We start from the raw sequence: 13851 nt of genomic DNA on the forward strand, positions 1-13851 counted from the left end.
GAATACATATATGTTATATGAATTCATGAATTTTGTGTTTTAAGTTATCTATGCTATTATTTGACAGTAGACGAAAGTAATGTCTCCTATCAACTGGATCCCGATTCAATTGTGAAATATAACAATAAACAAGGAGACCCGAGGTAAATATAACAACACAAAAAGAAAATCTAAATTTTAATAATACCAATTTAACAAAAAGCTACCCATTTAAACTGTGATCAAATGATTGTTTCCACCAAATAATGCAAACTGGGGCCATATGCAATCCACAAGTTGTAAAATGCAAAAAGAAAGATATAACAGAGATGGCTGGGTAGCTTTCATAAGAAATATAATATATCTAAGTGCATGCAAGTATAACGGGTGGCTCCATATTTTACTTGAGTACTAAACAAATGCATGTGAACTGTAATGCCTAAATTCTTGCAGTGTCTGAACCTCTAAAGTTTTGCCTTGGTTCTAAAGATTGAGCCAACAAAGTGGGCTATAAGCTCTCTTTATTTAAAGTTGAAGACAATGACTGCCCTTTGTTGAACCAATTGTCTAAAGATCAAATATAATTTATTTTTGCTTTTGATAATGTTAAGTAGAGTATTGATTCGGTCTAAAGCTACTAGGTTGGACAATTCCAATTGCAAGGGTCCAAGGTTTCTTACCACATGCATATTAGGATGGGGAATCTTTTTTTCTTTTTGGTCAGTCGAGTTTTGATTTGATTTTATAGGACTTTAAAACAAAAAAAAAAAAAACGAGTTCGAGTGAGGCAGGCAGATTTCTATTGAAATTTTTGAGGCCAAGTTGGAGAGGATTTAGATCCCAAGCCGTTGCATCCCTATGATATTCCAACCCTTAGGAACTAACTTATCTTTCCTGATAACCAGGGCTAATCTCTAACCCAAAAGGGAAAAGAAAAAGTGGCCTAAAGGCTAAAGTATATGATGTATTACATATATATGCTTTTGAACTTGTACATACATATGAAAATACATATGTATATACATATACCTTTTGGATGAGGGTGATATAGTATGGCTTCACTTCCTCAAGGTTGATCCTCTCTCCTGAAGAGGCAAAAATATGAACAATGATCACCCCTACCCTACTTATGCCATGAATCAAATGATGCTTGTGGTTAATAAATCTAACTCTGAATACATGCAGATGATTCACCACTAGAAAGAAGACTTTTCCCGAAGAAAAATTCCATAAAAAACTTAAATAACTGTTATTTTCTGTGGAAGGACGGGCACAACTGAGTGCAAAAGGGGAACTGAGGTAGAAAGCCTAAGGATTAAGGCTCCCAAGGAGGGCTTGAACAGCTAGGAGAGAGGGGTGCCCCCTCAGACAGCCAGGAGAGGGGTGTCGCCAAGAAGGAACAATAGAAAGGTAGCTAAATTTATGCTGAATTTCCCATCAAGATGCAAGCTTCCCAAAAGTGAAAAAGGGTCATAGGATGTTTGATAGGACGTTTGAATAACTTGCTAAGTATAAAATTTTCAAAGCAATGCGCCATTTTTATGTCTTAACCTTTTAGGAACAGAAGACTCATAAGGCCCCTGATTTGAACTAATAGGCCAGAAGGTTAAAGTAATAAAACTGAAGCAAATGTTATATCGTGAGACCAAAGACACAGTGAATGTAGCTAAGCGATGGTTAGTTGGTATAAACATGAGCAAGTATAAGAGGGTGTAAATTGATATTTTCCACCAATTTCAACGGAGTATAATTCAAATTGCCGCTAAGCCACCTCTACCATGATACTATGATACAAGCAAACACTGCATATGATTCAGTAAGGAGAAAACTCTCAACAGTTTGTATTCTACTTAGCTTATTGTACAACTTGCTAAACTTTGAAAATTGAAGTTTATATAGGAAAGGGAGAAGAAAAACAGTAAACAAATAGGGAGACAATAACAAACAATTTGCCAGGGCTCGCAAAGAAAATCACAATATTCAATCTAGAAAATTAACTAACCCCTTTTACACCCTCATGATGCTTTGTCCATCAGCTGAATCGGACTTAGAATATTAGCCTTGCTTGTCTCAACGATAGAACCGTTCATAACCATTTCCTCCAGCATGAAATGTGCCTTCTCTAAGTGGAACATGATATCTAGCTCACACTGCAATCAATTTGATAAACAAAGAGCTATCGATGAGTAAAAGACACGAATATACAAATCCAGTCACTTTGAAGGGGTTTGAGACTAATACACATCTTCTTGGGGAAGAACTTACCACATTGCCAAAATGGCGGTCCATGGTTTCAACCAAGAGATGTATAAATTCCAATATTGCAAGCTCATTCTGCCACATTGAAGAATAAAAGGAGGATAAAAATGAATATAAGTTGGCAAGCAATAAGCAAACTGGAAAATATATAAGCATGAATCAGGTCTTGTTCATAATAAAAAACCAGCTTCTAATTCATTTTCTCTTCCATGTTCCCTCCAAAATCAAGAACATATAAGCTAGATGCTTAATTACGTCTTTATTACAATTAAGTCCAACAGGCCAGCAAGCACACAACCCGGACTTTGAGCCGAATCCATCAAGCTCAATAGCTCTGTCTAGGACCAAGAAGTACTTGAGGGTGTCCTTGGATCTCCAGAGGCTACACTGTCTGACACCTCAAAGACCACACAGGACCCAAATTCTATTATGAGGCCACTCAAAACTCCAACCACCAACAAAATGGCAACGCATAGCAACCAGTAGGTTGCCCGATCGCATTAATAGCTTCCTCCAAAGCTAAGGAAGGATAGCACCCTAAACACTCTTTGCTCATCATACGCTCAGTTTCAGACACCAAATTAAGCTCTAGATCGAGACCCAGAGACCAACCTCCGATGCCCACTTATCCTTTCCCTCCTCCACAAGATTTCAACCATTAAGGCATCCACCTCTATCAAAGGACATCAAATAATTACGAACATCAAATAAAAGAAACGGAACTTACTTCATCATTGTCAACTCCAACTAAGAAAAACAGCGAAGCGTAACGCCTGTATACAATTTTGTAATTCCGATGCTCAACAAATGAACACTGTCACGAATTTAAGCAAATTAATAACTGGAAATTAATAAATAGAGCATAAATTTTGAAGTAACTAAAATCCTACACTTAAATTCTATGGAATTAAAATTTGAAAATTCCAAATCCCTAACAAATCGCGAACAGACAAAATTCCAATTAGAAAAATATGAAACACGAAGTAAAAAAAAGAGGAAAAACATAGAAAGTAAAATCATGGGCAAATAATCTCAGGTTTCCTTAAATATTAAGAACCTGTTGCTCGTTGCGGGCCAAGCACTTGCGGACGATCTCGCCTTCGAGGGCACGTCGTTCTTCGAGGGTGAGCCATTCATAATATTGGGCAAGACGAGTCTGCCCTTGCTTGTTCACCATTAATATGAATCTGATTCCCATCTGTTTCGTTTTTTCTTTCCTTGTTTGTCTTCCTGGATCTGAATCTCTATTTTCTCACAGCCAAATTGATCACGTATTTTTGTTGTAGTTGTTGTGCTTAATGGAAAATTGCAGATTAGGACCAAATACTTTTCACGTTTTCATGCACTAATAATTTCAACTTTTTATAGATTAACCCCTGTAGAGCTGTTCAAGAATCAAACTATTCATTCTAAGTCCAAAATCTCATCTGGCAAAATTTTTAAGTCTTTTACCCGTTTAAAATATGAAGAAACCTTAGACTCCAATATTCATAACTCTAGCTTTGCTTGGGCTAATTCTTTTCAAGGTACGATATATATTAGTTAATTTATATCATATTAAATATACTATGCTATAAAATAAATATTTTAAAAAATATGTTGAATTATTTTTATTTAGGAATCTAATAAATGTATATAATGGTGGTAAATATATATGACTACATATTAAATCTAAAAATTATGGGCGTATTTGAATTGGTTTCGATTAATCATTTATAAATATGGACAAATTTGACCAAAATTTGAGACTCATGTTCCACGTCACACTAAGCTTGGGCAATTATAAAAATTATCGATATCATGTATAGACCTAACCCAAACCAAATTCAATCAGACCCATTAATATTTCTACCTATCAATCCGTAAACATAAAATATAATGAGATTTTGCTTTACTATAAGGTTGAGATCTAATTTATCTAAATCATGTATGAATTTTCAATTCAAAATTTATTTTAATTTATGTTCAGACTCTATTATTATTATACTTTATAATGGTTGAATATAATTATTATAAATAATATTATTTGTAATTATAATTATTATTGCATTAATTAATTTTAGAAAATATGATATAAAAAATATAAGAGATTGAAACTTAATATAATGTAAATTGTTAATTTATTAAAAAATATTGGTGAATTACAATAACAAGACAAAGTTCGACCAACCAATGTAATTATAACTATACAACAACAATATAAGAGGATAAGTATAAAATTTCACAAAATTAAAATTATTGTATAAAATTATACATTAAACCAAAGTTCATATGTAGTTTTGAAATTTATTCCAAATGTGGGGTGTGCCTCGCATTTATTGAACTCTTTCCGAGCACTTAGAAAGATGATTGATGAGCAATCGACGAATGGTCAAAACAGACCTGGTGTCATGACGACACAATGAAACCTCAAGATTAACGTGGCATCGATGTCATGATGAGGAGAGCATGGACATTACGATGTTTTCCCAACTTTTGCAACCGCGTGCCAAGCAGGACTATTTCTCCTAGTCAAACTTTGATCCCCTCAAGAATATTTTAGTCGTTTTAGCCCTTTAAACTTGTCTATTTAAATGGGTCTAACATACATGTTTCAATTTAGACAATTAAAGATGTAGTATTATAGATTTTTTCTTTTGAGGGCGGTAAGATGTAGTTGTAGTTGAGAGAACTTTGTACATTTAGGTTTATTTTTTCATATTGTACTCTCATTTGTTTACTCATTTAATGAAAAATTAAAATTTCTCTTACCCGTGATTTTTTATCCTCTTAATTGAAGGTTTTTCACGTAAATTTATGTTCTTGATATTCTCTATTTTTCTCTTTCGTTATTGATTCGAGTCTATTCACAACACCAAACAACAATATGATAATTTTAAAAGTCAAAATTTCAATTCAAAATAAATAATAACAATCATTAATAAATAAGTAGAAAAAAATGTACAATCTATTTCATAATAATAAACTGCCAGGATCTTACACAAAATAAACCATTCAAGGTTTATAGAAGAACACTGAGTAGCAGACTATTATATAACTGTGAGCTAACCATTACTATTCGATGTTTTCATTTTCTTTTAATGTAGTTATATACATATCCAAAACATGATGAATATATATATATATATATATATTTGAATATGAATATAGAGGAATATATTTTTTTTGGTGAATTATAGTAACAAGGTAAAGCTCGAACAAACAACTGACTAATGTGACTCGAATCTAAATCACATCTGGAGTAGTTAACATTCTTAACCATCAGGTCATCACATAGAGTTCAATACAAAAAAATATTTTAAAAATAGATATATTTATAGTAAACATAAATCTATATCTAACACTCAACTCGAATTCTGAGTATCAGTGAGTTACCCTTTTGTCCAAACTCTTTTGGCTACCGTTTTCGTTACTGAACAAGTTGGTTGATGGTCTCAAAAAGCTGGGTTGATTTGTTGAAGAAAGAAGCCTTGCCCACATCCTATCTGTAATCACAACCTTGTTTTGTTTCTCGATAATTCGCTGCCCATAAAATCATCAAAGCGTATTAATTACACTCTAATCTTGACGACAGTGTTCAGTGGTTGCCTCCATAAACATGGATGACGCTATGAAATTGTTTTAAGAGCCAAAGACGAAATATAAATTATTGGACTAAAATATAATTTTATCATTATACTAATATATAATTTCATGAAAATTTAAAGGATTGAATGATAAACCTATCATTCTTGATAGCCAAGTCTTTATTTTGTCTTCGTCCCTGAAACATGGACGTAAGTGTTTTTAAAGGAACAATAGAAAAGTTTAAGAAGCCTCGTGAACACAATGAACGAAAGTGATATTAAGTTTTGATGGATTTTAAATAAAAAATTTAAACATTTTGGGGTTTAATGTGAATTTTCAAAATATTTAGAGGGTTTATTCTTTTTAATTTTTAGAAAATCAATGATGATATTTGAAAATTTTAAAGGGTTTTATTGAAATTTTCAAAACTTTTGTAATTTAATTAGAATTTTTTAGACTTAAATAAAATTTTCAAAAAGTTTTAAGGGCTTAATAATAGTTTTCTAAATTTTTAAGGGTATGCAAAGAACCAAAAAAACTGATAGATTTCTAAATAAAAATCCGGATTAAAACTCGATAAAAACACCACAAAAGCTTTTATATTAGAAGTCAGATTGTATTTTATCCATTTACTAAAAAGTGAGCAAATTAATCTATATAGATTAGATTAAAGAGTAAGCTGATTCTTTCTATTAAAAATTCCATCAATTTCTACTGTTAAAAATTGGCGTGGCTAACAAAATAACCAAACAGAGTTACACATGACATATCATGTGTACCTTATTTTAACATATAAAAACTAATTTTAACATTAAAAGTTGATAAAATTTTTAATAGAAAAATCATTTTGCTCTTTAATTTAATGTAAATATATTAATTTACATTTTTAATAAACTCCTAATAAAAAATTTTCATAACACTTTTACTTGTTTTTAACTCATTTCAAATTACTCAAAGTTTGATACGAGTATCGTATAATTAATATGTATAGCATGTTTGAAGCATCGAATACCAATATTGAGAAAACAAAATTAAGAGTTAGAGCGGCGAAATTGGAATTAACTCACGTTGAAAGGTATGTAAGTGTGCCTGCCATTGACAAGTCCGCTTGTGAAGCCAGTGTATCCCGCCATCGCTCCATGGACAGCACTTTGAGCCAGAAGTGTACAGTAGACATTATCCGATGCATTGCTTGGAACAGCACGAATCATATAAGTAGGATCTGCCCGAATACAAATTAATTTAAAAAAAACTTTAATAACTTCTTCCAACAACACTTACATTTTTATTGGTAAAAGTACCATGAAGATATCGTATTAAGAGTTTAATTATATTTTATATTTGTCATTCAAATAATAATAAATTAGTTTTTGTACATTAGATCAAAAATAAATTGATCATTTTGTTAAAATTTCATCTATTTTACTGTTAAAAATTGACGTGATTAACAAAATAACCCTACAATATATCTCATGCCAACATACATGGGCAAATTTTTAAAAGTAAAATTAAATAAATTTTAACAAAAATTTAATTTACTTTTATTCTATGTATATGATCTAATTTATCATTTTTAATAGAAAAAAACAAAATAAAATCCGATTATTAATACAATTACTTTTACCAAAATGAATCCTTAAAAAAACATTACTCTACTGACCTATATATTTGAGGTTTATGGGCATCTTTTGTTTTGAAAAGTGATCCTGAAAAAATGACGGTCCCAAGCCAATGAATGAAGTTTCATATATCACAAGTATTAGACATGGATTAACATTTCAACGTATTGCAAGTTCAAAAGATGTGGATAATTGATTATTGAGTTGGTAGCATATAATAATACCTTGATACTTTGTGATATCCACAGCCCAACATCCTGGAGAAGCTTGTTTCCTGAAGCATCTGTCGTGGATTGAATGCTTTGGGAAAGTAGTTCCTCGCCTGCACCTTCTGCAATCACAATGACCATATGCCCATCTTCTTTAAGTCGTTTCTCAATGTATTCAAAAAGCCCTCCAGGTCCTTCAAGATAAAAAGGTGACTCTGGGATTAAGCAACAATCCACATCTCGGCTTGCTAATGTCGCATACATTGCAATAAAACCTGCCCATTTTAGTTGGTTTAGACATTAGGTTACTACGTCACAAATTAAGACATGAGTATGAAGATATAATATTTCAAGAAATATATAAATAATAATAATTTGATAAAAAAAATCCTTCTAGTTTCTTTCAATTTTTTAATTGAGTAAATTGGTCACTTCCTAAAAAATTAGAGTAATTTAATCCTTAACAATTTCGAAAGTTAGCAGCTATGGACAATTAATTGAGGCCTTAATGTTTTCCATCTATTATACATGATTTTGATTGGTATAATAATAAATTTAGCCCTCAAAATTTAAATGTTCTGTCAATTTGATCCTAATTTAACAAATTTATCCCCACAACATTTGTGTAAATGTGTAGGTTGAATTTGTTGAACTATTTACAATTAAGGCCAAAATGACAAAATATGTAAACATCGAAGGCTAAAATTTTTATTATATCAATCAAAATTATATAAATTGACGGAACACATTAACACCATAATCAATTGTCTTTAAGAATTTGACCGCGACCAAATTGATTTAAATTTTTTAGGAGAGATCAATTTTCTCAAAATTAAAATTAAATGGGATTGAAGAGATCTTTTTACCTAATAATTTTAACATATTTATATCATATAAATGCTTTATATTCAAGGGTCACACTTAAATCCAAGTAACATAGTTTTCAAGACAACAAATGCCATAATAAAGTTATAACCATGGTCATTAGTGCTAGAAAAATTTGTGTAGCAAGTAATAATATAAAATAAAAATATTTAGATAAATACTTGAGGTTCCTTTTAAGGGTTTTTAAGCTTGCTTCTAGGATGCAACAAGTAATAACAACGGAAAAGATAAAACAGCATTATTGAATATTATATAAGCATAAAATAAACTGTGACTTAGTACATAACTTATGATACAAGTTATATTTTTCATAATGTAATAATTTCCTAAAAAATTGTTTCTTCATTTTGAAACTTTTCTGAAAATGTTATGTTATTTGAAAAATTGTTTGAATGTAAATAAAATAATTATTATTTATGCCCAGGTGCAAATTTTTATAAGTAAACCTAACTATCCAATAGGTTAGACACCTAACTCAATTACTCAAGTTATAAAAATTTATTTATTTAAATTTTTATTATATTATATAAGTGTTAGTAACTTAAAATTTTAACATTGCAAATTATTAATAGCTGAAATTAATCCAAATCAATGATTAAACTGAAAATCGATTCAAGCTCCAAAAACTATGGTTGTAACTCTCTCACTCGTTTGTTGCACTGCACAATTTAACACTTCAAAAGCGAGACAGAAAGAGAAACTTACCACTATAGCGGCCCATCAGCTTCACAAGACCAATACAATTCTCGAAACTTTCAGATTCAACATGAGCGGCGTTAATGGCACGTTGAGCCTCCTCAACTGCTGTGTCGAAGCCAAACGACTTGTCGATAACCTGTCTCGTGCGACAAAATGGAACAAAGTTTCAAGATTGTGTAATAACCAAAAAAACCAAGGTTGTAATTCCAAACAGGCTTGTGGTTAAAATAATTTGAGTAAACTATATTATTAGTCACTAAATTATGAGTGAGTTTTTGTTTTGATCACTGAACTATTTAAAAGTTTTTATTTAAGTAATTAAACTATTAAAATTAATGCTATATGGTTAAAACCGCTTTTTTCTTCAATTTTTGATACTGATCGTTAGATCGACTTGAATATAAGATTTATTCTTCTACTCATCTAATGTAGCAATCACTGAATCATCACTTGGAGTTTGTTGGCGAGACTTATTTAAAAAAATTAATAAATGAAAACTTTTGAATAGTTTAATAATCAAATTGTAATTTTTTAGTTAAGTGACTAAAACGAAAACTCAGCAATAATTTAGTTACTAATAGTGTTTACCCAAAGTATTTAATCAACTCAATTGAATTTACCGGAATGTCATTGTCAATAGTTTTAGGGATACCGGCAACTGAAACTTTGAGACCACGCCTTCTAATTTCCTGTAGAATTTGGAACAATTTTTTTTAATAAGCACAAACTCGCATTGCAAATCAATATTCTATTTTCTATTAAAGATATTTTATATAGCTTTATTTATTTTATTTTTTGAGATATTTCATTCAACTTATGTATCAAATGCATATTTCAGTGGTGTGATTTCAAAACTCTTCAAAACAGATTAAAAAAACTTTGAAAAATTTTTAACACGTCCATATTGACAATTAATCAAAGATAAAAAAAAAAAAAATGACCTCGAATATAAGAGCTGCACCTCTTTGAGTTCCATCTCCTCCAATAATGAAAACCTGAAAATATCAAATGTATCGATGTGTTGATTATATAATTCTTATATTCTTCTTAAATTTAAATTTTATTTTATTTTTATTTTCAAAATTTTAGTTCTTTTATTTTTAAGATTTCAAAATTTATTTTCAATTATTAATATAATTAATTTTTATTAAATTGATTGATGTGACATTTTAAATTAAAATAAAAACTCACTCAAGTAGCCATGTAGTAAAAAATTAATGTTGTAATGAACTTAATTTTAATAATGTTAACAATTGAACTTAAATTTTAAATTTTGAAAAGTAAAGGGATTGAATTCTGAAAATAAAAATATAAGAACTAAATTTTAAATTTAAAAGAGTATATTGACTTGTGACACAATTTAACCATCCCATAATCATATAAAAGTATGGGATTTTTTATTTTTATTTTTTACTTTTACACAAACCTGATTAATCCCACGATCCTGAATGCTATCAACAATTTTTGAGGTATCATGTCCACCTCGTGATGTCCCGAGGATAGTTCCACCACGTTTATGTATATCATTAACAACCTTGGGATTTAAATACACTGTATTTTTAGCATAAAACCCCTTGTATCCTCCCTGCAAATGCATTAAACTCGTTAATTGCATCCGAGTTTGAATAAATAATTTTTATTTGTCTAATACTTATTTTAAAATTTGTATTTGATTTTGTTTATTAAGAATTTTAAATTTTGTTTTAACTTAGTATATTTAAAATTATATATATTTATGTTTAATTAAATTAAATGAACTTGTTTATAAATATAAATAACCTCGGCTCTAACTCTGTATTTTTAGCATAAAATCCCTTGTATCCTCCCTGCAAATGCATTAAACTCGTTAATTATTAATACACCACTTTATACTATTTTGAAAAGATTATTTATGAGGCTCATATTTGTTAAAAATTTTAATTTTGTGTTTAACTTTTAAAAGTAATTCGTGTTCAATCTCATTTCATTAAAAATTATGTATTTATGTCTATTTATTTAATTTAAATTAACTAAAATTCTAAATATTAAACGAAAATACTCATAAATATATAATCTAACATGCCCTCGAAAATGAACAACAATGTAAACAACAAACAAACCTAAATTGATTTAAGCTAGCAAACAAATAAATATGTTTAAATCTAAACTGATTTAAATATAATAAGTTTTAACAGCTATGTTATAAATAAAATAAAGCACAAATAATAAAAATAATATTACTATTTATATTATAATAGAACAAAAATAAAATTTAAAATAATTTTGTAAATAAATTTTAAAAATTCATTAACGAATTTATTCGAGACTAAATGATCACTTACATCGATCCCCAATACTTTCTTTACACCGTACATGTGGTGCAAGCCACATACAATCTCTCTAACCACAGTGTTGAGTCCAGGGCAAAGACCACCACACGTCACAATACATGCATGAACATTATCAGAATGAAAATATACCTACATAACCATTAAATATCCACCACGTTATAGTAAAAACACATATCAAACTTTAGAGTTTCATTATTCCATATCTAATTCAATCATTACTAGAATATTAAAATAAATGGTTTTTACTTAAATAATATAAAATAAACAATTTATTACTTAAATAATATATACCCAATATCATTTATCAAAATAGAATGGATTGAATAGTGTTACAAATAGGGATATAAGTTTAACGCAAAATCAACACTATTGATGGCAATTTGGGATGACACAAAAATCTGTTCTCCACCAAGAATGTTGATTTGGGTAATAGAGCACGTAATGGGATTAGACCTGGTTATGGATAAATTTGGGTCAGGTCAAAGTCCAAATTTAGGTCCACTCTAGGCCTGGATCGATTCTAATAATGGGTTTAAAATTTTGTCTAATCCTAACTATATAAAAAGTGTTAAATTCGAACTTAATTCGGTTCATTCAGTATTAAATTTTTCATATAAAAATAAATTTAAAAAACATAATACATCAAACACATTAAAAATATTAAAATAAAAAAAATTTCAACAAATTAAAAATATATTAAAAAATCTTTGTACTTAAATAATAATAAGATACTTGCAACTTAGTAAGCAACCTCCAAAATAGAAGTAAAATTAATAATAAAATAAGAGTTATATAATATTCAAACAATAACAATAAATTAAAAACAATATAATAACCAAATGATAGTAAAACAACAATAAAACAATAATAAAATGACAACAAAACAATATATGAGAAAAAATTTTAGGCACATTCGGGCCGGGCAAAAAAATTTACCCAAAGTCTAGCTTATTTTTTTTATCCAAGTTCATTTTTTGACTCTATATATTTTTTTAAATCCTTCCACTTTTTAAGCGAACTTTCGAGTTTGGACATGTGACTTGACAAGAGAATCAAAGCTTCCCTCAAGTCGTCGTCGCCAACTATTGGTGGTGATGTGGGCTGCCCAAGATGCATAGAATCTTGGTTCAGCTGGCGGGAACATGTTTTGTCTCCGCCGATTCCTTGGATGGCTGGCCATTGCCCACATCGCCACAAATGAGTTCAATTTAACGTCAAACTCATATCCCTTCCCCATAACACTATTTGATTCTTTTCTGTTAAAGTTCGTATGATTTTATATTCAAATTAGATCTTTCCGATTTCTATATCCAATTAGTCTTTCAGAAAAGGCTTATGGTAAGTTTAGACACACGCTTTCGTCCAACAAAAAAAAGGTTTAAACACACGCCTTTTGACGTGCTCCAGCTCGTCGGAAATGAATTCCTTTTGGATCATCCTTGTGAACTACAACCTATAAAGATGAAAATAAGCATTGAGTATATTAAACTAAGAAGAAACAAATGCTTAGCAAAATTTTGAAAAGATGTATACAAACTATAAAGGAAGGACGGCTAACCTTTTGAGGGACGCTATCATCAACGTGAACAAAATATTGCCTAGTGAAATTTAAAAAATTCGATCAAATTAATACTCATTTAGCAAACATTTCAACAATCGGTGTAAAAAAAATAGCTCAAAGTTGAAGCTTACTTAACAACAGAGTATGCCGGATTGTCTTGCAACGGATTAGGATAAGTCTGTCATTAAAAAAAGTCAAAAATCAAATCAGATTTTTAAAAATTGAAACTAATTCACTCATTTTCGATCAATCAATTGAAAAAAAACGATCTTGAATTCGAGAGAAATGGAAAACGAGGCTTTCGAATCAAGAGAAACTATGAATGCCTGCAAATTATACGTAGAAATGTCTTACAGGAAGATCAGGAATATAATCAGTTAAGTGAGGAACATCTTCAAGTACATAACCGCCGGGACCGTCGACGATCTTAGGCTTTGAAATCTCAGGCAAAGCAGCGGAAGCCATCGTATAGCACTAGCGGGAACTCCTGGAACGACAACCGTAACCTTAAACCAAAAAGAAATGTACTGATCAACTTTTTCTTTCTCAAATTAGAGATCCAAAATACAAATCAAAGGCACTGAAAAGCGGCGATTTATTCTCACAAATATGGAATATAATTATCTGCACGAGCCCAAAGCTCCACTCTATATTTGGAGAGTTTTTTTATTAGTTTAGCTAGGAATGGTAAAGAAATCCCAGAGCATATTTACTAAAATATTCTTATATTAATTTTATAATAA

The 13851-nt window shown here is 30.0% G+C and overlaps 2 protein-coding genes across 2 annotated transcripts; both read right to left on the reverse strand.

The window, feature by feature from the left end:
- Positions 1-1769: 1769 nt before the first annotated feature.
- LOC108461782 (AP-4 complex subunit sigma) lies at positions 1770-3754 on the reverse strand. The gene is made up of 4 exons (XM_017761715.2): positions 3296-3754; positions 2966-3052; positions 2245-2313; positions 1770-2129 (listed from the first exon to the last, which is right to left on the reverse strand). Exons 1-4 carry the CDS (start codon positions 3434-3436, stop codon positions 1995-1997), a joined length of 432 nt encoding a protein of 143 aa, XP_017617204.1. The 5' UTR covers positions 3437-3754; the 3' UTR covers positions 1770-1994.
- A 1847-nt stretch (positions 3755-5601) lies between these two features.
- Positions 5602-13809, reverse strand: LOC108462462 (ATP-dependent 6-phosphofructokinase 3-like). Its single transcript, XM_017762407.2, has 13 exons — positions 13463-13809; positions 13240-13286; positions 13106-13145; positions 12938-13000; positions 11539-11676; positions 10644-10802; positions 10159-10212; positions 9838-9906; positions 9224-9353; positions 7649-7908; positions 7466-7511; positions 6873-7027; positions 5602-5760 (listed from the first exon to the last, which is right to left on the reverse strand). The coding sequence occupies exons 1-13, from the start codon at positions 13571-13573 to the stop codon at positions 5602-5604; spliced, it is 1431 nt and encodes a 476-aa protein (XP_017617896.1). The 5' UTR covers positions 13574-13809.
- Between the last annotated feature and the right edge of the window lie 42 nt (positions 13810-13851).

Source organism: Gossypium arboreum, chromosome 13, assembly GCF_025698485.1.
Source record: "Gossypium arboreum isolate Shixiya-1 chromosome 13, ASM2569848v2, whole genome shotgun sequence".
Classification (NCBI taxonomy): Eukaryota; Viridiplantae; Streptophyta; class Magnoliopsida; order Malvales; family Malvaceae; genus Gossypium; species Gossypium arboreum.

Excerpts from the sequence above, each read along its gene's own strand:
- LOC108461782 (XM_017761715.2), bottom strand. The coding sequence starts at position 3,436 with ATGGGAATCAGATTCATATTAATGGTGAACAAGCAAGGGCAGACTCGT. Across the intron at positions 3,053-3,295 it reads TGGCCCGCAACGAGCAACAG|TGTTCATTTGTTGAGCATCG; the intron begins GTTCTTAATATT and ends AATTCGTGACAG. Across the intron at positions 2,314-2,965 it reads TTGGAGTTGACAATGATGAA|AATGAGCTTGCAATATTGGA; the intron begins GTAAGTTCCGTT and ends TCAATGTGGCAG.
- LOC108462462 (XM_017762407.2), bottom strand. The coding sequence starts at position 13,573 with ATGGCTTCCGCTGCTTTGCCTGAGATTTCAAAGCCTAAGATCGTCGAC. Across the intron at positions 9,354-9,837 it reads CTATTGACAATGACATTCCG|GTTATCGACAAGTCGTTTGG; the intron begins GTAAATTCAATT and ends CGCACGAGACAG. Across the intron at positions 7,512-7,648 it reads GGATATCACAAAGTATCAAG|GATCACTTTTCAAAACAAAA; the intron begins GTATTATTATAT and ends TCATTTTTTCAG.